This window comes from Dermochelys coriacea, chromosome 4, assembly GCF_009764565.3.
Source record: "Dermochelys coriacea isolate rDerCor1 chromosome 4, rDerCor1.pri.v4, whole genome shotgun sequence".
Taxonomy (NCBI): Eukaryota; Metazoa; Chordata; order Testudines; family Dermochelyidae; genus Dermochelys; species Dermochelys coriacea.
The window spans coordinates 127,516,107-127,542,998 of record NC_050071.1 but is presented as its reverse complement, the minus strand read 5'-3'; the positions used below and the strand labels follow the sequence as shown (position 1 = coordinate 127,542,998).

At 41.3% G+C, this 26,892-nt stretch overlaps 1 protein-coding gene across 2 annotated transcripts in view; it reads right to left on the bottom strand.

The window, feature by feature from the left end:
• Positions 1-26,892, bottom strand: part of LETM1 (leucine zipper and EF-hand containing transmembrane protein 1) — a 77,487-nt gene that overhangs the window by 13,961 nt on the left and 36,634 nt on the right. For both annotated transcript variants that reach the window (XM_038399517.2, XM_038399516.2), the window contains exons 6-10: positions 11,513-11,716; positions 9,706-9,825; positions 9,002-9,133; positions 5,971-6,150; positions 5,233-5,388 (exon numbers count right to left, since the gene is read on the bottom strand). In XM_038399517.2, the coding sequence (XP_038255445.1) occupies positions 5,233-5,388; positions 5,971-6,150; positions 9,002-9,133; positions 9,706-9,825; positions 11,513-11,716 (792 nt within the window). The remainder of the gene's footprint in view (positions 1-5,232; positions 5,389-5,970; positions 6,151-9,001; positions 9,134-9,705; positions 9,826-11,512; positions 11,717-26,892) is intronic.

Below are 26,892 nucleotides of genomic sequence, written 5' to 3'. Positions count from 1 at the left end.
ACCTTACACTTCTCACTATTAAATTTCATCCTATTACTATTACTCCAGTTTACAAGGTCATCCAGATCCTCCTGTATAATATCCCGATCCTTCTCCGAATTGGCAATATCTCCCAGCTTTGTATCATCTGCAAACTTTATTAGCACACTCCCACTTTTTGTGCCAAGGTCAGTAATAAAAAGATTAAATAAGATCGGTCCCAAAACCGATCCCTGAGGAACTGGTAACCTCCCTCCAACCTGACAGTTCGCCTTTCAGTAGGACCCGTTGCAGTCTCCCCTTTAACCAATTCCTTATCCACCTTTTGATGTTCATATTGATCCCCATCTTCTCCAATTTAACTAATAATTCCCCATGTGGCACGGTATCAAATGCCTTACTGAAATCTAGGTAAATTAGATCCACTGCATTTCCTTTATCTAAAAAATCCGTTACCTTTTCAAAAAAAGGAGATTAGGTTGGTTTGGCACGATCTACCTTTTGTAAAACCATGTTGTATTTTGTCCCATTTACCATTGACTTCAATGTCCTTAACTAATTCCTCCTTCAAAATTTTTTCCAGGACCTTGCATACTACAGATGTCAAACTAACTGGCCTGTAGTTTCCCGGATCACTTTTTTTTCCTCCTTTCTTAAAAATAGGAACTATATTAGCAATTCTCCAATCATTCGGTACTACTCCTGAGTTTACAGATTCATTAAAAATTCTTGCTAATGGGCTTGCAATTTCAGGTGCCAATTCCTTTAATATTCTTGGATGAAGATTATCTGGGCCCCCCGATTTAGTCCCATTAAGCTGTTTCAGTTTCGCTTCTACCTCAGATATGGTAATATCTACCTCCATATCCTCATTCCCATTTGTCATGCTACCATTATCCCTAAGATCCTCTTTAGCCTTATTAAAGGCTGAGGCAAAGTATTTGTTTAGATATTGGGCCATGCCTAGATTATCTTTAACCTCCACTCCATCCTCAGTGTTAAGCGGCCCCACTTCTTCTTTCTTAGTTTTCTTCTTATTTATATGGCTATAGAACCTTTTACTATTGGTTTTAATTCCCTTTGCAAGGTCCAACTCTACTCGACTTTTAGCCTGTCTCACTTTATCCCTACATGTTCTGACCTCAATTAGGTAGCTTTCCTTGCTGATCCCTCCCATCTTCCACTCCCTGTATGCTTTCTGCTTCTTCTTAATCACCTCTCTAAGATGCTTGCTCATCCAGCTTGGTCTACAACTCCTTCCTATGAATTTTTTCCCCTTTCTTGGGATACAGGCTTCCGATAGCTTCTGCAGCTTTGATTTAAAGTAATCCCAGGTCTCCTCTACCTTTAGATCCATAAGTTCTTCAGTCCAATCCACTTCCCTAACTAATTTCCTTAATTTTTGAAAGTCAGCCCTTTTGAAATCAAAAACCCTAGTTGCAGATTTATTTTTGTTAATCCTTCCATTTAGTTTGAACTGAATTAGCTCATAATCACTTGAGCCAAGATTATCCCCTACAACCATTTCTTCTATGAGGTCCTCGCTACTCACCAAAATTAAATCTAAAATGGCATCCCCTCTAGTCGGTTCAGCAACTACTTGATGAAGGAATCCATCAGCCATCGCATCTCGGAAAATCTGAGCCCTATTATTATTACTAGCACTGGTCCTCCAATCTATATCTGGGAAGTTTAAAGTCTCCCATGATCACGCAGTTTCCATTAGTATTTACTTTATTAAAAAACATTAAAAAGGACTCTATCCATATCCAAATTAGATCCCAGCGGTCTATAGCACACCCCAAGCACTATCCCAGGGGAGGCTCTAATAGTTTTCTTCCCCAATGTAATTTTTGCCCAGACGGACTCTGTCTTATCCACTCCATCGCTTCTTATTTCGTTACATTCTACCTCATCATTGATATACAATGCTACTCCACCACCTTTCCCTTTGTTTCTGTCTTTCCTAAACAGCACATACCCTTCAATACCTGTAGTCCAGTCATGACTACTATTCCACCATGTTTCTATTATCCCTATAATATCTGGTTTCACTTCCTGCACCAGTAGCTCTAGTTCCTCCATTTTGTTACCTAGGCTCCTCGCATTGGTGTATAAACATCTTAATTTTTGCTGTTTGGCCTCGCTCACATTTTGTACCCTATTAGGCACAGTCATTCTACAGCCAGTATAACCTATTAGGCTAGTATCCACACCGCCCTCGCTCCTTATATACATTCTCCTACCCACAGCTGTATCCTTTCTTACTTCGTCTTCTTCCCTCTCAATGCTAAAATCTGGCGTGGAGATTTCCTGGACATCTCCCATCCATCTCCCCCTAATTCCTAGTTTAAAGCTCTCTTAATCAGTCGTGCCAGCCTCGATCCTAGAAGTCTATTTCCTTCCCTACTCAGATGAAGTCCATCCCGAGAGAACTGTCCTCTGTCCGTGAATGTCTCCCAGTGGCCATACATCCCAAAGCCCTCCTTATAGCACCACTGCCTAAGCCATCTGTTGACGGTCATAATCTTGTCACACCTTTGTTGCCCTTCTCTAGGAACAGGAAGGATCCCGCTAAAGATCACCTGAGCCTCAATTTCCTTAAGTGTCTTCCCAAGCCTAGCATAGTCTCCCTTAATACTTTCCAGTGAGAATCTAGCCGTATCATTTGTTCCCACATGAAGGATAATTAGGGGATTCTTTCCTGCTCCCTTTAGGATCCTTTTCAACCTCAGGTCTACATCCCGTATCTTAGCACCCGGAAGACAGCACACCCTTCTATTCTCTGGATCAGCTCTAGTTACAGGCCTGTCTATTCTTCTCAATAAAGAGTCCCCGATCACATAGACCTGCCTTTTCCTGGTGACGGTGCTATTCTCCAGTCTCTCCCCTGTTCCCTCTGGCTGCAAGTTCTTTCCATTCCTTTTTTCCCTTATAATCTTCTTCAACCCATCCTGTATCCTCCTGGGGCTCATATTTGGTCTAGTCTCCCTTGACTTTTCCGCTTTTCCTATAGGACTAGCCTCTCTTCTCTTCTTCCTTACCCTTTCACCTTCAACAAGTACCTGCTGAGCCCCTTCTTCATTTTCCAACTCTGCAAACCTATTCCTAAGCACTATTTCTCCTTCACTAGCCCGTCTTTTCCTCTGCCTGGTTCTTTGAGTCACATGTTTCCACTGACCACTTTCCTCATCCAGTCTCCCCTCAAAATTCCCCAGCCCTGCTTCCATCCGTGAGTCTGAGCTTTTCCCTTCAGATACCTCATATCTTTGCTCCATCATCTGCTCAAACCCCTTCCTAAACCAGACTTTCCACCTGCATCTCCAAACCTCGGATCTTTTCCTCCATCAGCTCTATCAGACGGCATTTCATGCAGAAAAAACTCTTACCGGTTCCCCCCTCCAGGATCATGTACATACCACAGCCTCCACATCCAGTCATCCTCAATGTGTCTTCCACTACAGGAGTCACTCCCACAGCTGCCTCTGTATCTGTCATCGCCTTCCCACCTAAATCCTGTTAATCTGGGAAACACAAGCCACACCAAAAAGACCACCCCCCCCAGCAAAAGCAAACCCCAAACAAGCACCACAATCCAAACTCCCTTTTCAAACTCCCACTCAAACTCCCCTGTTTAGAGCTCTGTTTGCTAGCTTCTGTGCCGCTGCCTAGCTGTCTGTGCTGATGCCTTAACACAAATCTTGTGTTAAGTAGCTAAACAATAAAATGGACACCGCGAGAATGTTTTCCCCTTCATCTTGACAATTCCTTTGCCACAACCAGGTGAACTGATCACAAGTAAAAAGAAAAGTACCACCTGTGGCACCTTAGAGACTAACAAATTTATTTGAGCATAAGCTTTCATGAGCTACAGCTCACTTCATTGGATGCATCAAGGTGCCACAAGTCCTCCTTTTCTTTTTTCGGATACAGACGAACACTGCTGCTACTCTGAAATCTGATCACAAGTAGTATCGGGAGTGCAAACCTACTCAAGGTAAAAGGTTTTGCTACACTTGATTCTTCACCAAGAGATGCAATAATGAGACTCATCTCTTTAGAAAACTGAGCTGTTAAAGTAAAAAAAGGAAAAGCTTATAAAAATGGGAAAATACCGAGTATGGTCAAACAATGTTGGGAACAAAAAAAAACATTCAGGTCCCCAGGGACATTTTTAAAACTTAAGGGGTCCACAAATGGAGTCCAAAGTAGCAATTTAAAAGAAGCCAAGCTAGAGAACAAGATTTAAGAGTGGAGAGAGGGACACTTCAAAAAGATTCTGGCAAATTCAAATAAGCCTCTGGCCTTGGGTGAATTTCAACAGAGTTGATTTGGACAAGCACCCTAAATCACTAGACCGACACCTAAATGAGAGGTGGTAAGTTCAATAATTGCACTGAATCCTGTCAACAGAAGCTGCTTGCTCCACTGAAAACAGAAGTGAGTTTATAATGATCCCAACATTCTTCCTTTTAGCTTAAGATACTAGCTTTACACAGCTGCCAAACAGTAACATTTTAAAGTGCTCTATTCTTCCTACAGGCTGTAAGGAAACCTGACTGGGTCAAAACTTAGCTCACAGCTGATTCCTGTATTAATGAGTTTGTTGTACATGTAAAAGATTCCAATACAAAATATTAGAACGCTAGGAATTACACCATGATAGAGACAAGGGGCCATATTCTTGCTCTCAGTTACTCAGTCTACACAGAGAAAAAAAAAACATAATTGAGTTCCTGAAGCTATACATACATCACTGTAACAAAGAAGTCTCCTAAACCATCATCCTAATTCTAGAAGTTAGTAATTCTTCCATCTTCTGACTATGCTCTTCAGGAAAGAAACCCATTTTTATCTTGTTTTTTAAACTGCCATACATACACTCCTGCCCAATGGTATTATATAAACAATAAATGGTAAAAATGGAAGTGCAGCAGTCTAAAACTTCTAAAGTCACAGCAAACAACCTCAGAACTTGGTATATCAGCTGCACAAAATGGAAACGTTTTAAGATTGTGGACAGGCTTAGCAGTTCTCTTTGTCCTATGCCTTGCATGCAGGCAATCTAAGGGTTTGGGTCTCGACAGATTTCTCTTCAAGAGGAAATAAGCAAGTCTGCTAAGATTTTCCTCAAAATCACTGAACTGTGTTGAGGAAATTCAGTTGCCTCTAAAGACAGTGATATTTTTATACTAGATCAGCTTACACTTTTCAAACATGTTTTTAAAACCGATCTTTGATACCAGAATTTACCTTAATGCCTTCTAACACTGGTGCTGTATCTTTCAAGGTCTCTGAATGCAGTGTCAAATCCACACTAGCCAGTTCATGTTCAGTATCCACAGCTATCTGGCTTTTCTTTACATGTACAGCAGTTGCTTCAAGATCCACTGCAGACTCCATTTCTTTCTGAATTTCAAAACCACATTCAAAAAGACATTCATTAATACAAAACAGCATCAAGTTTCTCTGTTTTCAGAATCATCTGCTTAATTAGATACAGGTTCCAAGATACTACAAAAGCAGTCTGAACATCTCTGCCAGTTACAAATTGACTAATTTCAATTACAATGTCTAAGCCCATTTCACGAAAATATTAATAAAATTATGCCTTTTAAGATATGGCTTGATTCAACTATAACATTCAGTTTCCAAAGACAAGTAAGCCAAACAGTGTTATATCAAGTATATTCAAATTTTTTTTAATGTTAAATATTAGCAAATCCAACTGCAAAGAATATTTTAGGTTAGAAAAATTTGGAAACGCTTTAAAGAAACAAAAATATCTCCGGTTGCCTCTGAGCAACAGAATCAAACATAACTAATGGAAATGACATTTTAGGTCATCTAGTCAATCCCCTGAATTGCAGGATTGTTCTCTATATTTCTTTTTCCTCTGCCTCCCATGTTTTAAGATGCCCCACATCTTCCAAATGTGCATTTTGAAGTCTTTTTGATTACAGACAAAACCCAGCTAGAAGTTGCACTTACCCTTGCTGCAACCTGAAGGATTTCTTTGGCTTTCTCAGCAGCTTCAGACATTCTTTCCATCTCTTTTTCTTGATTTTCTTTTCTAATGGCTTCTTCTTCCTGAAGGGTTGCTTCCAGCTTAGCTTTATTATCTACTTTTTCACCCTCAACTTCTGCTGCTTTGACTTGAGCCTCTTTGGCCTAAACAGATTGGAAGGATGACATATGAACAAACTGCTACATTTTGAATTATGTAGCTCAGAGGTCTTAACATTTCAGTGAACACACTGTCAAACAAATAAAAATACTACTAGTGCAGTCCACAGAGAATTCTGTTTATTTTGAGAAACCTACAGAGACTTTCTACTTTGATATTTTTGAAGTTTTTCATTCTCTAAAACCACTAAGCAGCTTTGCAAGTCATTTCTTTCACCTGTCCCCTATATGAATCTTTTTCAGGACAAAATTGTAAAAAAGTTTTGAAAACTCATTCCTTCAGAAAAGACATGTTTGGCAGAGCATATTTTTAGATTAACTTTTATCCTAGTAAATCTCCCCCAACATGGTAGACCAGTGCAAGGACTGCATCTTCCCGTGTGTATGAAGAGCTTACAATCTAAGTCAAAAGCAACATCAGAAGGGTAAGGAAGATAAATACATGAAATAGGAGTATAAATTAAAGCTAATTTTGACTATTAACTACATTGGTCTGCCCCCCCACCCTAGCCATCTGAAATTTTGCCTGTTTCTTGTGGTATCATGGAAGAAAAGAGTCTTTTAAAAGGGATATAAAGGCAGGCAGTTCCATGAATAGGGGACAATGCAGAAGCAACACAAAGATGATTGTGAGACGCACAGATGGTTAAGACTAGCATTGCTAACACAGTGGGAACAATGTAGTAAAAGCTGTAACTGAATAAATATTTCTATAATCACATCTTTGAAACAGCACCTACAAGTCTGTTAAAAATAAATATGTAGTCTTTAAATAAATACTGTATCCGTCTTTACTAGTTGACTTAAAACCTTGAATAGCTTAATTTTTATAAAATTAACCCATCAATCAGGGAAAAGAGGTAGATGAATGTGAGTCTGTACAAGAACTATGTGGTGTTTAGGTAATTGTGTTTGGAAAGATATGTAATAAGTGCTGTGTGGCTGCCTTAAAGATGTAATGGTCAACTGACAGAATGATAGCTAGCGCTGTCAGCATACCCTGAAAATGAAATGGCTTTAACATCACAGCTAGTCCTCGGACTTATGACACAATTGGTTCCTGAAAATTGAGTCCTAAGTCGAAACGTTGTAACTTGGAACCGCAATCCACTCCATTGCGGGACCGAGCACTATAAAGTCGAAACCAATGGTCGTAAGTTGAATCAGGGTGTCAACTCAGAAAGGTCGTAAGTGCCGTCTGTCTTAAGGCGAACGTCGTAAAGTCGAGGACTGCCTGTACTTTCAAATGAGAACTCTTGTACTGAAAGAGACAGGATGAGACAGATATGGCTTCCAATATCTGTGACCCGCCAGGCAACTGAATTCAAAATTGTGACTGGAGCAGCTACTATAGTGGGGACAGGGGCACTGTAGGACAGCTGATGAAGGATTGTTAAGGTTTACACAGGTCTACACTAGCACTATAGTGACAAAGTAGGTTGACTTTGGCCCTATGTCAGGTGATATTATTGCGTCAATGTAATGGGGTGCCTATGGCAGTGGGAGACAAATTCAGTTGTGGATACATGCAAAACTAAATTCATAACAAGACTCAGGTCAACATAATTTGGTAGTGTAGATCAGACTTTACTAAATATCTATCTCAAAGCCTGGGGACTTTTAAGGTCTTGTTTATGGAACAAATTGTCACCATGAGTAGGGAACAAGAGAAAATATTGGCAAGATAATTAAAATGAAACCTAACGCAACCTTCAGGGATTTGGGATAAGATTACTTTATTCTCCAAATCTGGAGAAGATTAAACCATTGTGTCTCAAGAAATCTGTGAGAAAAAAGTTACTCCCGAGATACTTGTCAGAAAGCTTAATTATAACTGAGCCAAGTAATGATGATTCCAAAGAGGAATTAGTGTGTTTTGAGAATCATGCTGATCTCCCATGACTAATTTTTAATACAAGATTTCAGATTCAGCATGCTCTTAAAATGCTTCACTAATGAAGAGTTGGCCAGATTCCTCTCTCTCTACAAAGCAGTAGAACAGGCAAATTTTAGTTTTTCCTGCTTACTCCAGGACTTTGGACATCAGAGATATTTCAGTTAGGCTCACCCAATATGTTGCTCTTAATGGAAGAGGAAAGAATAGACAGCCAGGATGCCTCTTATTTATTTTCAACTGGAGACCAGCAGAAAAACTTGAATTTGCAGATAGAAAAATTTATACTTTGCGCAACTGTGCGTTGCACAGCAGCTTGAAGAAGTCAGGGGGTCACAATCTGCATAACTCAGACTGCAGCCACCCTCACTGTACCCATCTTTAACATGGCAGTGGAGCCTGCAAAGGCTACATACCTTAAGATCTTTATCTCGCTCACTATGGTCTTTACCTCATACTGAGACGCAGTACTGCAAGTTTAGACCTATGGTTTTTTGCCTGCCATGCCTGTGGATTAAAAATGAATGTGCAGCAGGACACATTTTGACTTGAGGATCATTCTTTGGTCAGCCCTTCAGTACATGCCAACTTTCTGTGTGTGCTTTCAAGGCGGCTCCTGTTAAGGACCGTTAGGCTTTCCCCAGGACTATGCATAATAAAAGTCTTCCAACTGTTGCCTAGTCACTCTGACCTGCAGTAGTGCATACAAAATTTTCAAATGCTGTAGCTGTTTTTGATCAGCCAGTCATCCAGCTAAGCAAACTAATACATTTTTAACTAGTACATCACAGTGGCTACACTTTTTACACAGGGCCAATACAAAGCTAACACTTAACACTAATAATGTAATTAGTACTTATATATACACACACAAATGCCAGTTTTTAGAGAAACTAGTTTTTGTTGAAAGATAATGTCCTGGTTATATAAAGTAATACATACCACACTCTCTGGTAGTGTCTGAAGTGTTGTTTTGAGCTGATCAGCTGGTGAAAGTGTATCCGGAAGATACATAGCTCTGGATAAAATAAGCAATGAAGTGGGGATTTGTTGGTCCAGGTGCAGCTCTAGCCACTGTAATTTAATAGATATAACTACAGAGTTATATTTTATCGCACAGAAAAATAGGAATTCCATGGCAAATTGAAAGTTACCACTTATTTTCTAGATAAAATATAATTTACACTTTTGTGTGTGTGTGTGTGTGTGTGTGTGTGTGTGTGTGTGTGTGTGTGTGTGTGTGTGTGTGTGTGTGTGTGTGTATGTGTGTGTATTTTATACTGTATTTTTTACCAGTTACTAATGTATTCCAAACAGAACTGAGATCTTTAGATGAAAGCCGCTATGTACAATAAATGCCAGAGCTGCGTTCTCTTAAACAAAAGGTATACATGGGGTCAAAAAGTGACCAAAGGTGGATCAGGTGTACATCAACTTTAGAACTATATGATTAGACCCAACTCACAATTTATGAAAGCTCTATAATTTGAGTCTGATTAATGTATATTACTTTATACCTCAGAAAATAGTAACAGGTTCAGTAAAGGCCAATACCCATATTGTTCATTTATATAATATGCCTACACAGAACAGTATTACTATTTTATGATTAAACAAGTACTGAAGTGATCTTACTGGGCATATACCTGTTTAAGTTGTTCCCTTAGTCGTTCTTCTGTTACGCCAAGAGCTCTCATACCTCTTGCTCTACATGCTGCCTGCAGTTCTTTAACAGTCAGACTGTCAACTCCTTCCTCCGCAATCAGCTATGCAAGATGTAAAATAAACCCCTCACATGTAATGAACATGTAAAAATGTTAACAGTTAAACAATAAGAACACAGATGTTTAGAATGACCACAAGGGGCTGCTGTGATAATAAAAAATAGAGAGCCGCAATATTTGGAAAAAGAGAATTAGACAACATTTATGTTGCACATTTCAAGCAGAATTGTTTTAAAAGTTCCAGAGCTGCATGGGTTTTTGGGTTTTCTTGGTAAATATTTTAAATCATTTCTATGACACGAAGTTTACACTTATAAAAATATTTTTTCTTTCATTTCTAATGAGCTACTCCTATTGTCATGAATGGTAGATAGAAGCACAGATTAATGGGGGAACATACAAAAATCAAAAGATTAAAATGGTATTGTGAATGTAAAGGAAATAACCTAGTATTAATTTCCATATAGCTGAACTTTCCAAATGGATAGTCTTATCAAATCCATGCTTACCCCTTACCTCCATGGATCCCTATTTGACAGATTTTAAAAACTGGAGAGGTGGGTTAATGAGCTGTAGTTATAGCAGATGATTCAGAGCTGTACTGCCCGTATTGGTGAATTAATCAGAAAACTGTAGTATTTTTCACTAACTAATATTTATCTGTCTCTAGAAGTCCTTCATAAAACAGGACTTGCCTTCCCAAAACTTCCATAATTGAAAAGTAAGTTTTCCTTCAAACAAGTGTGGCTTTTCAGAACAAATCAAAGCTACTGGATTTTGGCACTTATGAAAAGTGTTCAATTAACAATATTGTTTGTGCAGGCATACACTATGCAAGCTTCTCCAAAACAGTTTTGTCAATGTAATCAGATCTAATATATTCATAATTAACATGAAACATTTCAGTTCTAGCCCTTCTGAACAGAGAAATTGCCAGTCATGGTAAAGTGTGTAGTGAGGAAAATGAGCACAAATGGCTAGCAAAAGACACAATGAAACCATCAAATCCATCTTCCTGTGACCACACCAAATCTGAAATCGACTCTCAATAAATTTAAGATTAGCGCACTAACCGAATGTTTCCAGTACCAATGCTATACTTTTTTGCCTTATTTTTAAAGGGCCAGCAGTTCTTTCCTAAATTGAGGAAGCTCACCTAATTTTAAGGCTTCAGCGTTTTTGCTGAAGTATACAATTAGTATTAATAAAACTAAGAGACAAAAATAAGCAGATGCCTAGAAACAAAACATTTGTATATTTCAGCTACACTTGATAAGATTAGATTTTTATCCATAAATGTTGGTAAACATAGATTTCACCACACACACAAACCAGTATTTCCAACAATAATAATTTTTTAAATGTACAGATAGGCAACGTAAGGAATATACTGCTTAAAACTTATTAAAGTTTGATTAAGGATATTTACTATGTATGTTTTGACATGTTGACATTTTATATTAAAGATTATAAAAAAAGTTATTACTTTTTGAATCTCAACATGTTCTGTTAATTAATTAATGACTGTCTTCCTTCCCTATAATTTCCCACAACTGTGAAATTTTAATTCTACAAAAAATTTTAAAAAGCTTTAAAATAAAATTGATAATATCCACCAGAAATATAAATATAAAAATCAAATTCTGCCAAGCTTAATTATAGCACTGGAACAGAAAAACATTTTTTTTATTTTTTTTTTTTTAATCAAAGCATGACTAAAATGACTTACTTTGTCATCTGCTTTCATGGACCTCAACCTCATGATCAGCTGGAAGCGCAGAAAGTTATTTGTCCCGATTGACTGAAGTTCCAACAGTTTACAGAGAGCCACCAGCTGAGGCCTAGTAAGATTGTCCAGTGTAAGCTCATCTTCAAACAGTTTAGAGAACCGTAAGATCTCCTCATTACTAGGTCTTTCACCAGTCTCTCGGATCTAAGAAAATAAAAAAAATCATCAAAGCAAATTTACTGAATAAATATCGCTTTTAACAATAAGTACTGTACAGTTCTTAACTAAAATATTTTGTTCCAATTCCGATTATTCATAATGTTTTCACATTGTGTATTCAGAAACAGGGTCTTTCTTCTTTCTCAGCAAATAAAAGGTTGTCAACAGAACAGTCTGCATTGTATAATCTGAATGGTTTGGTATACAAATAAATTAAGTGTTCTGATACAGTACAGCACTGATTATCTAGAAATACATAAGCATATTTACTGGTTTTACTGTAGCTATATCATCTTGAGTGGTGACCTAAACAGATCTCTTGATCTAAGCAGAGTCAAGCCTAATCAGGACTTGAACATGACATCTGCAAGAAAAACCCATGTGCTACAGGAAGTGGTGATAACAACTGCTCTCTTTGATTAAGTATGCAGCCAATATAAAAGAATGTTAAGGAGTGCTGTGCTGTTGGAGGTACAACAGAAATCCTCATTGTGATTATTAAAGATGCAACAGCATTTTTTGCACCTGATAGGTTTTCATCTCCGGTATCCTCGTTAAATGCTAATTTGGGTAATTATCTAAATTTTCCTTACAGTTGAAAACGGACATGACATTACATTTCACTTCCTGTCCTCACCTACAATATTACCTAGTTTGTAATACTGCTATATACTGTTACCATGTTCTACAGCAGAGGAGTCTGTACTTCTAAGTGACATTATTCCTGTATACTAACAGTAATTTGAAAACCACTTGGAATCCTTCTGGATGAAAAGGTACCGTCTATTAAATGATTAACATCACATTTACAACTATACTATACTATACTATACTATACTATAACGTCTAATGGCAGCTGAAAGTAATTTAATTCAGAAAAACAAGAGGATTTCTCAATTTTTTTTAAACTTGCTCCCAAGAACACAACCTGCCATGGCTGAAGACTCATCTTCATATAAGTTGCACTTTTTTAAAATTTAAAAATTATACCACCATCCATTGTTTAATGCCCTACCAGTGATATGGAGTTCAAAGAACCTTATGGGTTAATGATTCCGTTTCATTTAGAACCCTGATCATTCCATCACAGTACTTAATTATGGCTACGCCTTCACTAGAATATTGGGAACCCTACTCTGCCTGACAAATACTATTTCAGCTAGCATCTCATGTATATTCACACACCTAAACGAAACCTGCACTATGAAGTTTTGTCACTGAATCATCCAGCTGAAAATCTGGGAATTTGTTCATCCTCTGAGAGGCTGATAGTTTTACAGTCAGATGAACTTTTATTAACCAGAGAACCCCAAATTTGGGAGATAAGGAAGGCGATGAAGGCATCAACCTCAGGAGTGTCCCTAAGTTGAAGAGACCATAAATTGGAGAGAGCGAGGTAAAACGAGAAGATGCATTTTATAATTTAAGACTGCCCTTCTGCTCTGCTACATTAGCTTCAGCAGAAATAAGTAACACTAATCTACTACAGTAGCCTGCAAAAGGGATCTTTATTACAGGAGTATTTTCTCTTTTAGTTTTAGTTTGAATTTCACCCGTTTTTATGATCATCATATCTGTCAAAGGCAAAGAAAAAAACTATAGTCTGTTGCTTCCTGTCAAGGTTCCTTCCCCACTCTGAACTCTAGGGTACAGATGTGGGGACCTGAATGAAAGATCCCCTAAGCTTATTCTTACCAGCTTAGGTTAAAAGCTGCCAACACCAAAGTGTTACACAAAGAACAAGGGAAGTGCCCACTTGGAAACCTCCTTCCCCCGCCAAAACCCCCCAAGCATTAAACCCCCTTTCCTGGGGAAGGCTTAATAAAAATCCACACCAATTTGCATAGGTGAACACAGACCCAAACCCTGGGATCTTAAGAACAAGGAAGAAGCAACCAGGTTCTTAAAAGAGAATTTTAAATTAAAGAAAAAGTAAAAGAATCACCTCTGTAAAATCAGGATGGTAAATTCCTTACAGGGTAATCAGATTCAAAACATAGAAAATCCCTCTAGGCAAAACCTTAAGTTACAAAAAGACACAAAAGCATCCGATGAAGTGAGCTGTAGCTCACTTATGCTCTAATAAATTTGTTAGTCTCTAAGGTGCCACAAGTACTCCTTTTCTTTTTGCGAATACAGACTAACACGGCTGCTACTCTAAAAACAGGAATATACATCCCATTCAGCACAACTTATTTTATCGGCCATTTAAACAAAACAGAATTTAAACGCATATCTAACTAAATTGCTTACTAACTCTTTACAGGAGTTCTGACCTGCATTCCTGCTCTGGTCCCGGCAAAAGCATCACACAGACAGAGAGACCCGTCCCCCCCCCTTCAGCTTTGAAAGTATCTTGTCTCCTCATTGGTCATTTTGGTCAGGTGCCAGCAAAGTTATCTTAGCTTCTTAACCCTTTACAGGTGAAAGGGTTTTTCCGCTGGCCAGGAGGGATTTAAAGGTGTTTACCCTTCCCTTTATATTTATGACACTTCCAAAATCTGTTGAGGGAGCAGAAGTAGCTTTCCCAGTTCACAAATGCATTAAAAGATTCAGGAACTTCCAAACCACACATCATGTAGGGCTTTAATCAGTGGCTCTGAGAAAGATAAGTATACCACTAATGAAGCACCTAAAATATTTGGATTAAAAAAAAAGAAAAAAGAAGGAAAGCAGTCTAGCCTTTTATTATTCTGGTATCTGCACTGTATGATGTAAGGAAAGTAAATGTGATATGAAGTTTGTCTCATTGCAAATGATTAAATTGTACTTGTGACAGTGCATAAGTGTGCGCACGCGTGCACACACACACACACACACACACACACACACACACACACACACACACACACAGAGAAAGCCTTGAAAAATTCTCTTACCCATCATCACAGGGAAGTAAGAAAATATCCCTAGTGAATATGGGGACCTATGTCATCAATTTCTGAAGTTAACCATATTTTAAATTGCTACTAGCTTTTATGGTTGCAACATTAACCTTCCCACTGTGAATCAATGCAGTGATATTCTTCCTGTATCTGCATTCGAAGTTCCAGTACCTGTTCTGCTGCTCATAAGTCTGCCAAGAAGCAGCAAAGTTTCATTTCATAGGCAACTCAGTTTCATTATTCCTGTTCAGAATCTTGGGAGCACAAGGGAAACTGCCAAAAGTCATGCCAATTTCCTGCTACTCAAAAAAGCTATGTACAGGAGCAGAGGAAGACATTGAACTTATTTGCAAGGGAAAAAAATTAAAAATAAAAAAAAATATAAAAAAATGGACGAGACAACAAGGTTACTCACCATATGCATCCGATGAAGTGAGCTGTAGCTCACGAAAGCTTATGCTCTAATAAATTTGTTAGTCTCTAAGGTGCCACAAGTACTCCTTTTCTTTTTTCACCATATGCAGTAACTGATGTTCTTCAAGATGTGGAGGTATATGTGCATGCTGACATTTCTTCCAGGATTCTGTCCCTAGACCTTGCTTGGGTGTGCCATAGTTCATAATCTCTGGATAGTAGATTTATGGTAAATTTGTAAATTCTTTATCTGCAAGAAGGGAGGAGCATTGCTTTTTTCCCTTGCCTTCCTCCACCAGAGCCTCTTGACTGCTGCAAGGGTAACTGTCTGATACTCTTTCCTTCTATCAGGACAGTCTGACTCTCAAGACGGGGTGAAGAGGCAGGAAGGAGAACAAAATAAAAACCAACCAAAAATACGGCAGGAGGATAGAGCAGAAGGGCTACTTCTTCTTCGAGTAGTATCTCTATGAGTGCTCCACTGTAGGTGCAGCAGTGCCTTCCGCACCTGGGATTGGAGATCTTCAGTAGCAGTGCCCATTGGGCCAGACGTGCTCCTCCCCATCTCGCACCGGGTTGGGGATGAAGGGGGGGAGAAATCAATATATTGCACGGTCTGGCCCAACTGCCCTCAGTGCCTTCTCTATCAATCACAGAGCTTATCTTTCAGCTCCAAAGCAGAGGGGCGGAGGGCAAGTAGCACCAATAGGGACACACATCTCAAAGACATCAGTTACTGCACATGATGAGTAACCTCTTCTTCTTTAAGTACTATCCCTATGGATACTCCACGGTAGGTAACTGTAAGACCAGTGCTCCTACAACGAAGGCTGGGGCTTCAGAGTGGCATCCAATAAGGGCATCAAACTGTGGCATGGGTAACTGCAGGTGGTTGCTTTACAAATGTCAAGGATCAGAACATGGTTGAGAAGGGCAATCGAGGTGGAGAGAGCAAGTGGAATACGCTTAAGTTCCAGATGGATGCAGCTGGTTGTGCAGTTGATAACAATGGTGTATGAACTCTGAGATCCATTTGAAAAGGCGTTGTTTGAATACAGCCACTCCCTTCAATTGCTTGGCAGTTAAGGGGAATAAGTGTGGCAATCATCTGAAATCTTCATTCTATCAAGGTAAAAGAATGATGCTCACCTAACGTCCAAGGTGTGTAGTGTCACTTCATGTTGGTTGGTATGTGGCTTTGGGAAGAAGGAGGGAAGGTGGATAGATTGGGTCAAATGGAAGGAGGACAGCACCTTAGGTAGGTGTTTTGGATGCATGCGTAATGTGACCTTGTCCTTATGAAAAAGTGTGTATGGGGATATGCCAAGACAGCCCCTATTTCTCCTACTTGTCAGGCAGAAATGCTACGAGAAGTACTGTTTTCATGGGAAAAAATAATGTAGGAGCACATTGCCATGGGCTCAAACAGTGGTCTGGTGAGACAGCTAAAGGTGAGGTTGGGATCCTGTACACGAGGATAAAAGTTCAAAAGACCTTTAAAGACTCTCTTCACAAGGGGGTGGGTGAATACGAAATAGCCATCTATCTCGGGCTGGAATGCTGGGATATCAGTGAAGTACGTACGAAGGGAGCTTGTAGACAGTCTAGATCTTAGAAGGTCAGGCCTATAATCTAGAATGAGTGGTAACAGGGTGTTCATTGCTGAGACATGATTGGATGTGCACCAGGATCTGAATCTTTCCCATTTTTGGAGGTAAGTATGGCAAGTCATGTCATGTCTGCTATTTAAGAGAACCTCTTTTGCTGTCTCTGAACAGGTCATTTCTGAATCCCAAAACCAGGAAGGAGCCATGCCTTCAAAGGAGACAGATGTGGGCCGAATCCTCCAGCCCAATCCTGAGACAGGAAGTACAGAATCAACTGCAAGGTGATTGGAGAACATACTGTCATTTATAGGAGGTAAGGATACCAAATTTGTCATGGCCATGCTGGGGCTATGAGGATGACTCTGGCTCATTCCACCTGTATTTTATGAAGTATCTTGAACAAGTAGTGAAAAGGTGGAAAGGTGTAGAATAGTGGGGCATCCCATATAATATGGAAAGCATCTCCCAGAGACCCATGGCCTAGACCCACTCGTGAGAAGACTTGAGAGCATTTGGCGTTCTCTGCTATGGCAAAAAGATATCTATGGGGGGAAATTCCCAGTGGCTGTATATGTGTTGAACTCTTATCTCTAGTTCCCACTTGTGATCTTGAGAGAATCATCTGCTAGGGGAGTCTGCCATGGTGTACTGATGTCCAGGAATATATGTGGCCGAAATGTTGATATCATATTGAATACACCAGTTCCATTATTTCAGTGCTTCTGAGCATAGGGAGTGGGATCTTGTTCCGCCTTGTCTGTTGATGTAGAACATGCAGGCGATATTGTTGGTCATTACTTTTATGGTCCGATGTCTGATCAGGGGTAGGAAATGTTGGCACCCGTTGTGAACCGCTCGCAGTTCTAGAAGGTTGATATGCATGGAGGATTCTGCAGAGGACTACATTCCCTGCATTGTGTGGGTCATAAGGCATGCTCCCCAGCCACTTAGGAAGGCACTGGTTGTTAGAATCAGGGAGAGAAAAGGAACCCCATACAGACGTTTTGTGGTTGTGTCCATCAATGTAGTGAGTCCTTGATCTTGATAGGCATGGACAAGAGTTTGTGAAGATGGTTTCTGTGAGGTATATACACCACGTGTAGTCACGCCTGCAGACAGCATATATTCAACTGTATAGGGAGATGTCAGCAAACCAGTAAAGTGCCTGAAACCACTCTGGCTTAGTGCTAAAAGCAGCCAAGTCAGCAGGCTGTAAAGTGTCCATGTAGCAAACTCAGCTTGACCAAGGCAGGAGGGGAGGGGGTTTTGAGTGCTACAGAAAGGGCAACTTGACCCGCGTCCTTCCTGGTAAGAATAGTGTTGAAGTTGCTGATAAATGCATTTTAGAAGAGCAAGATGTGCCCCAGGAATGTCTATTGGGGCCTCAAGGCTGCAAACTCTGGAAAAACCCACACCTCGTTAATCAATAATCAGAAGGAACCTCTTGCTTGCCCATTGGAACTGCTTGCTTAACAAGTTTTCTTTAAGGGACATGTCATTCTATTACTAACATATAATAAGAGGGAAAAGTTTGAGGTAGTGGGACTCTTCAGAACTGGACTCTCCCTCTGGATACATCTTGTGTTCCCCACTGGCAGCCGCTGTGCCACTCGAAAGCCACACTCAGCTTCGGTAATTATCGAGGGTTGGGGGTGTTTTACTAACCTGTTGCGGACACGTGTAAGTGCTTAAGACTAGGTAAAGTTTAGCTTTAAGTGAAAGCACTCGTGTTGTCCTGTTTGTGCCAGCCATTTATCGGTAGGACAGCCGTTCTCCCCTGATTTATTTCCTGACACCATCTCGCACAAAGTAAAAGTTACCCAGAGCTTTGGGCTGAAAGAACCCGGGGTAACACAACCTGATGTGTTTTACTACGAACCTGGCTGCTGCCATATGGTCAAGTAGTTGGAAGCACATCCTGATTCTCACAGTGGATACGAAGTTGACTATTGTAGAAATCTGTGAGCTGGAAGGCAGGCTCTGGCTGTATCGCGTCCAGATGTTCCCCAATAAACTCCAGATGTTGTACCAGTGTGTCAATTTTTGTATGTTTATTTGAAGGCTGAGGTTCGTGAAAAGGTGCATCAACTTTCATATGGCGTGAACTGCATCGGGTTTGGAGGGAGCCTTGAGGAGACAGTAGTCTAAGTATGGGAATATCACAATGCCTTGTTTGCATAGGTAGGCTGCCACAACCACAACGACTTTGGAGAATACTCGAGGGGCTGTAGAGAGCCCAAAGAGTAGTACCCTGTATTGGTAATGATGGGCCCCCAGATGAATCTGAGGAATCATCTGTGAGCAGGGTGTATAGTGATGTGAAAATACGCATCTTGGAGGTCGAGGGCTGAGAACCAGTCCCCCTGTTCCAGTGCTGGGATAATGGTTGATAGTGTGACCATCTTAAAGCACTGCAGTTTGATAAACTTGGAGGTTTCGTAAGTCTAGATTGGACTCCACTTGCCGGATTTCTTTTGGATCAGAAAATAAAAACCTTTCCCTCTGTGCTGGGATGGGACCAGTTCTATGGCTCCCAGGTGCAGAAGGTGATTTATTTCTTCTCATAAAAAGGTGTTTGTGAGGGGGTCCCTGAAGAGAGAGATGTGGAGAGGGCTGGGAGGGAGGTATAGGATTATTGATTATTTCCAAAACGCACCTTGATCACTACAAAAGGTGTTTTTTTGTTTGTTTTCTTTTTCTCCCCCTCTGCCCCGCTGGTAATAGTGATCAGGTAAGGTGAGCTCTCATTACAGTGTGTATGATAACACCCATTGTTTCATGTTCTCTGTGTATGTAAAACCTCCTACAAAAACTATTTTCTACTGCATGCATCCGATGAAGTGAGCTGTAGCTCATGAAAGCTTATGCTCAAATAAATTTGTTAGTCTCCAAGGTGCCACAAGTCCTCCTTTTCTTTTTGTGGATACAGACTAACACGGCTGCTACTCTGAAACTTCTCTGAAGTGGCTTGCCACCATGATGGATAAAAGGGGACTAAACGATCACCAAACCAGCAAGCTGTTAAAGATGGTTGCAACAACTGGAATGGGCGGAGGCTTCTTGGGGCCTCAACTAAACATTCAAAATTGTTGTTTAGATGAAGATGCATGAGAAATAGCCCCCTAAGGCGGCGTTTGTCTGCACTTTGGAGGGGATCTCTGTCGTCTTTGTTGCGTTCCATACTGACAGTGAGGAGTGAAAGGTGGAGGTTGGGATCTTGGGGTATACCGATATTTCCCCGATGTCTTATCGGCTCTGGTGTATATGTGCCAAGAGAGTGGAGTCACTCCAGAGTCCTTTGGAGAATGAAGGGATTCATCAGTGTGCTCAGCAAATAGTTTGGAACCCTCAATAGGTAGGTCCTCAACCATGGTCTGCACCTCTTTAGGGAATACGGAGAGGTGAAGCCATGATTCTCGTTTCATTACCAGAGCTGTTGCGATGGAGTGGGCAGCGGTGTCTGTGGAAGCCAGGGAAGCTTGTAGCACCATGTAAGTGAGAAGGTGCCCTTCAGACATGAGTGCCTGGAATTGCTCCTTTTTTTCATCTGATATGGCAAATGTTGATAGAATTCCTGTATTTTAGAATACACAGAGACAAACACCTACAAGATCTCTATCATGCATTCCTACAACTACAATACCCACCTGCTGAAGTGAAGAAACAGATTGACAGAGCCAGAAGAGTACCCAGAAGTTACCTACTACAGGACAGGCCCAACAAAGAAAATAACAGGACGCCACTAGCCATCACCTTCAGCCCCCAACTAAAACCTCTCCAACGCATCATCAAGGATCTACAACCTATCCTGAAGGACGACCCATCACTCTCACAGATCTTGGGAGACAGGCCAGTCCTTGCTTACAGACAGCCCCCCAATCTGAAGCAAATACTCACCAGCAACCACACACCACACAACAGAACCACTAACCCAGGAACCTATCCTTGCAACAAAGCCCGTTGCCAACTCTGTCCACATATCTATTCAGGGGATACCATCATAGGGCCTAATCACATCAGCCACACTATCAGAGGCTCGTTCACCTGCGCATCTACCAATGTGATATATGCCATCATGTGCCAGCAATGCCCCTCTGCCATGTACATTGGCCAAACTGGACAGTCTCTACGTAAAAGAATGAATGGACAAAATCAGACGTCAAGAATTATAACATTCAAAAACCAGTTGGAGAACACTTCAATCTCTCTGGTCACTCGATTACAGACCTGAGAGTGGCTATCCTTCAACAAAAAAGCTTCAAAAACAGACTCCAATGAGAGACTGCTGAATTGGAATTAATTTGCAAACTGGATACAATTAACTTAGGCTTGAATAGAGACTGGGAATGGATGAGTCATTACACAAAGTAAAACTATTTCCCCATGTTATTTCTCCCCCCCCCACCCCACCCCCCACTGTTCCTCTGATATTCTTGTTAACTGCTGGAATTAGCCTACCTTGCTTGTCACCATGAAAGGTTTTCCTCCTTTCCCCCCCCTGCTGCTGGTGATGGCTTATCTTAAGTGATCACTCTCCTTACAGTGTGTATGATAAACCCATTGTTTCATGTTCTCTGTGTGTGTATATAAATCTCTCCTCTGCTTTTTCCACCAAATGCATCCGATGAAGTGAGCTGTAGCTCATGAAAGCTTATGCTCTAATAAATTTGTTAGTCTCTAAGGTGCCACAAGTACTGCTTTTCTTTTTGCGACTACAGACTAACACGGCTGCTACTCTGAAACCTAGCAGGAACATAGTATTTTTTGTCCATTCACCTGCAGGCTGGTGGGATGGATACTGGGGTCTTCCAGACCTTGGCAGTGTCCAAGAGAGCCTCATTAATAGGGAGGACTATCTTTGTCAATGTGGAGGTGTATAGTATAATCGAGCAGCTTGTATTGTTGCTCTTTGACCTCTCCAGCAGGATCGAGAGAGATGCGGTGATTCTGCGGATTAGTTCTTGAAAGTGTCTGAAATTGTCTGCAGATATAGGAGGTGGTCGCATGATGGCCTCATCAGGGGAAGAAGAGGAGAAGTGGAGCTTCCTCCTGCTGTTCCTCCGTCATTACTGAGTCGATATCAGGTGGTTGACAGATGGATGAGGATGGTGATAGAGCAGAGCCAGAAACGCACTATGGGCGGTTTGGGAAACTGTGCCCTGTACATAGCCCATGGGTCTCAGTAGGGCCAATGTGGAAGAACTGGCATGTGAGTTGCATCCATGGACGTCCGTACCAGGGCCCTGGTTTGGTTCTGGGTTCCAGATAACACAGACCAGCAGCCGATTGTCTGTGTGTGTGTTCTCGATATATGGGTAGAACAGAGTACTCTTTGTTCTCTTCTTCCTTGCTAGGAAAGGGTGGATTCACAGATTCATACAATATCAGGGTGGGAAGGAACCTCAGGATATCATCTAGTCCAACCCCCTGCTCAAAGCAGGACCAATCCCCAATTTTTGCCCCAGATCCCTAAATGGCCCCCTGAAGGACTGAACTCACAACCCTGGGCTTAGAAGTTCAGTGCTCAAACCACTGAGCTAACCCTCCCCCCAGCATCTTAAAGGTAGGCACAAGGGTGGTGCAGTTCTCAGTGGAGAAGTGGAGTAGTGTTGTGACTCCAGGAGAAAACATGGGCTATAGGGAGCTCTCTACAGAGAAGCAGAGACTCAGGCATCAAAGACGATCAGGTCCCTTGGATATCTGAACTGCTGTGGAGCAGGCAAGCATCATCAGCACTGGTGGTTGTTTGGAAAGTGAAGGAGCTATTCGTGCAAAGGGCAGAGTGCATACCCTCAAGTGGCCAATAGATGGTGTAGATGGCTTATTCGGTGCCAAGATCTTGCCCGGTGCCAAGGATTTGGTCAGTGCCGAAACAGTTGTCAGGGATGAAACACCTGAAGTTGTCTTGGATGAGGCACTCGGTACCATTTCGGAAACTCTTGCACTGTGCTGCTCAGTCCTGAGAGACAGGATGTATGCCACCTGATGCTGCCCATTTAGGGTCCTTGGATTTCTGTTTAGCTCCAGTACCCGAAGTATCTAGATGGTCATGGAAGCTAAGTCTCACCCCTGATGATATTGAGGCTACTGACCTCACAGGGAATGGCTTCTCTGAGGTAGTTCCTTAGCAGGCGATGTAGTAGTCTGTTTCTTCCTGTTAAGAGTGTCTTCCTGTCTTGGATGACAGCGGCAAGCAGGGGTCGGACGATGACTAAGTCAAGGGTGAAAGTCATGCCAGAAAGGTATCAGGGTGAGGGTTTGAAGCTGACCATAGAGAATGCTCTATGAGGAGAATATTTAATCTGAGTGGTCCTTTTGAGCCCACGTGGTCAAGTTGGTGCAGTGGGTGCACTTCTGTGTGATGTGGACCTCACTGAGGCAGCAGATGCATTGTGAGTGACTGTCACTCATGGGAAAGGCCTCTCGACAAGAGAGGCACCACTTGTACCTGGGAGGTCCCAGCATAGTCCCGAGGGGGAGAGCAGAAAACAGGGAAAGCATAAGGTAATGGGAAGGGCAGAGTAACTAAAATATTTTATTTTGGGGTTGGGAGGAGGATTAACAGAAAACTGCTAATCACTACTAAAGGTAAGTTAAGGAGAGTCTCTAAAGGTTGAGGTAGAAGGGCTCTGCTCTGGATTCTGTCCCAGACAAAAGGCGGTTGGACAGGACAGAACATATATAGATGCTGCCCACGGACATCTATGAGACAGGGAGGAGCGCCTATGCAGCCCAATGATCTCCAATCCCAGGAGCAGAAGGCACTGCCGCACCTACAGTGCAGCATCCATAGGGATACTACTCAAAGAAGTAGCAGCCCTTCTACTCTGTCCTCCTGCCTCTAATTTTTTCCTTCCTGATCCCTCAGCCCACCTTATGACAGTCTAAATGCTCTGGCAGAAGGAAAGAGTATCAGACTTTCACCCTTGCAGCAGTCAAGAGGCTCTGGTTGACAAAGGCAAGGAAAAAAGGCAAAAGTCCTCCCTTCTGCAGCTAAAGGATCTACAAATTTAACATAAACCTACTACCCAGAGGCTATAGATCATGAAGCACCCAAGCAAGGTCTAGGGCAGAGGTGGGCAAACTACGGGGGTCAGTCAGGAAGAAGAGGAGGCGTTGGATGGGGTTGCGGGGGGGGGGAGCAGTCAGGGATGGAGGTTCTGGGGGCGGTCAGAGAACAGGGAGAGGGGGGTGGATGGGGCAGGGGAGGGAGGTCAGTCAGGAAGGAGAAGGGGGTTGGATGGGGTGGTGGGGAAAGTTAGGTGTGGGGGGGTCCGGGGGCAGTCAGGAAGGAGAGGTGGGGATTGGATGGGGTGGCAGGGGAGAGATGGGGCGGGGGGGGCCAGGGGCAGTCAGGGGACCAAGAACAGGAGTCCGGGGGGGGCCTTCACAGGGCGAGAAGTGGGCGGGGTCAGATAGGGGCCGGGCCATGCCTCATACAAATTTCAGAAACCTGATACGGCCCTCAGGCCAAAAATTTTGCATGCCCCTGGTCTAGGGACAGAATCCCAGAAGAAATTGCTGAATGCACATATACTCCCAACCAAAATTAGCATGACAGAGGAGCTGAAATTTCTCAGAATGCAGCCCTAGACTTCACTGGTGGGAGCTCCCCTTCACCCCCCCATTTTCACACCTACAGGTTTAGTCTTTCACTTTCAGCCAGGGCTCAAAACATTACTAGGTGAAAAGAGTTGATGAAACATCCTAGGCTACAGACACCATTAGTATCAAAATAATTTTAAAAAACAAAACAAAAAAACCCCCACCTATACTTAACTTTTTGCGTTTCTCTGAGATGAAATAATGGGGGGGAAAAAAAAAAAAAACCAAGCCAGTTTCACTTTTGTTTATACTCCATTTCTAATCAGTGTCCCTGGCAGTCTCTTGCAGGTCGCAAAACATTAAAGGGGAATGCTAATTCAAGACAGTTCCCACCCCCTTTTTTAAAATCACAGAAACATTTCTACTGACATTAGGTTCTGCAAAGCTTTAAATTTCCAGGCAAATTTGATCAGACAATGTCCCTTTAGCATGATGTGGTGCATCATAAACAAACCAAGTAGTGCCAAAAGATATATAGCATATTTTATCTTTAAAAATGCAAGTTCCGTACCTCTGCTTCCCATCACAATCTGAGCATTCCATTAGTATAGAGGTGTGTACATGAGCAAGACATTGTATTATTAATTTTATTGGAATACCAACAGGAAGAAAAAAGTATTTTTAAGTTTAAAATTTACAGAACTGATCTAAAATATCTTTGCTATGCGTTTATCTTTTACTAGAAGAAAAGGAGTACTTGTGGCACCTTAGAGACTAACAAATTTATTTGAGCATAAGCTTTTGTGAGCTACAACTCACTTCACGAAAGCTTATGCTCAAATAAACTTGTTAGTCTCTAAGGTGCCACAAGTACTCCTTTTCTTTTTGCGAATACAGACTAACACGGCTGCTACTCTGAAACCTATCTTTTACTAGCACCTCATTAAATTACTTTAATAATGCTGTTTAATAATGCTCCCCTTCCCCCCATTAATCCTCCTACAAATCAATAATGTACATGAAAGTGATAACATCTGTTAGATAAATGTACACGTGTTTCCTTAAATCACTGAGGCAGTGTGGTCTAGCATATAGAACTCAGGGATGGAAACCAGTAACTCCAGAGTTCTAATCGCAGCTCTGCACTCAATCTTTTGCAGGGCCTTAACAAATCACATAATTTTTCTGAGTCTTGTATCCCCGCTGCACCCTGACAGGCAAACCAGAAATTCTTCCTTAACTTCATGGGTGTTGCAATGATAGTGCTTGTACTGGTTTCAGAGTAGCAGCCCTGTTAGTCTGTATTCACAAAAAGAAAAGGAGTACTTGTGGCACTTCATCACTTCATCGAGCTGTAGCTCACAAAAGCTTATGCTCAAATAAATTTGTTAGTCTCTAAGGTGCCACAAGTACTCCTTTTCTTAGTGCTTGTACAGTAGTTTTATACAGTAAAAGACTAAGTCACTACTGCCTGGCACTGGTTAGGTTAGTGACTACTGACATCATTAGTTAAGGTACTCAGATGGCTCCATCAACTCAGTATTTGAGTGTCTCACAATCTCTAATGTATTTATCCTCACGACACCCATGTAAGGTAAGGAAGCATCATTTTACCCCTGGAGAATTGAGGCAGACAGATTTAATGACTTGTCCAAGGTCACAGAGGAAGTCTTTATCAGAAGAGTAGGGAATTGAACACCAATCTCCCAAATCCCAGGCTTTACCACATATACCAAATCATCCTTCCTTTCCACTGTGACTATTAAGTTATGTAATCACAGCTGTCTCTACTGTTATTATCCCACTATCCTGCCTGTCATTTGTCTGTTTATTCATCTGTTGCATATTAACTAGATCGTGAACTCTTTGGGGCAGGGACTGTCTTTGTGTTATTTGTTTGAAGAGTGCCAAACACAAAGGGGCCCTAATTCCCGCTTGGGGACTCTGAGAACTGCCAAAACAGAAATAAGTAAATGTTGCATATATTACTAAACCCAATGGCTCATGCAGCGTAGAACCAGACCATTTGCTCTAAAAGAGTGTACTCTATAAAGGCCAATTCTTTTGTCTGTACAGTAATTACTATATCAGTTGGGGTGTGGTTTTTTATAACATTTCTACACCAGCAGGAGCCCCATGTAGGCAGTTATGCTGGCAAAAAAAATGCTTTTGCTAATATAGTTTACTTCATTCAGGGAACCAGCATAAGCTATATTAGCAAAAGCACTTATGCCAGCACATAGCTATACTGGCAAACCTTTTCTAGCATAGACTACAACTAAGTAGGCTGGCAAAAGACAATAGGTCTGCACTGATTTCTCTACTACCTCAAACTTTAAAAGTTTATCTGGCTACAAGTAAGTAATTTCTAGCCAGTTGACCAGAACAGAATTTACACTTTTCTCTCACTTTTCATATTCCATGTCCCAGTGCTAGCGACTGTGTACAATAATATGGAAGCTACTATGCATTCAACATTTGAGAATTAAAATGGAAATGCATTGGATTAAGTGAAAGTGCCACTTGGGATACCGAAGTGAGATCTCAGCACTATAAATTGTAACTGGAAGAACAAAACTTCTGCGCACCTTTTGTTCAGCATACATCACGCACGATTCACTTAAGCCCAACATAATGAGTAAAGACAGGTGACCACGGTATAAGTAGCAACAAATTATGCCACAAGCTTAGTTTTCTTCGTCACCGCTGT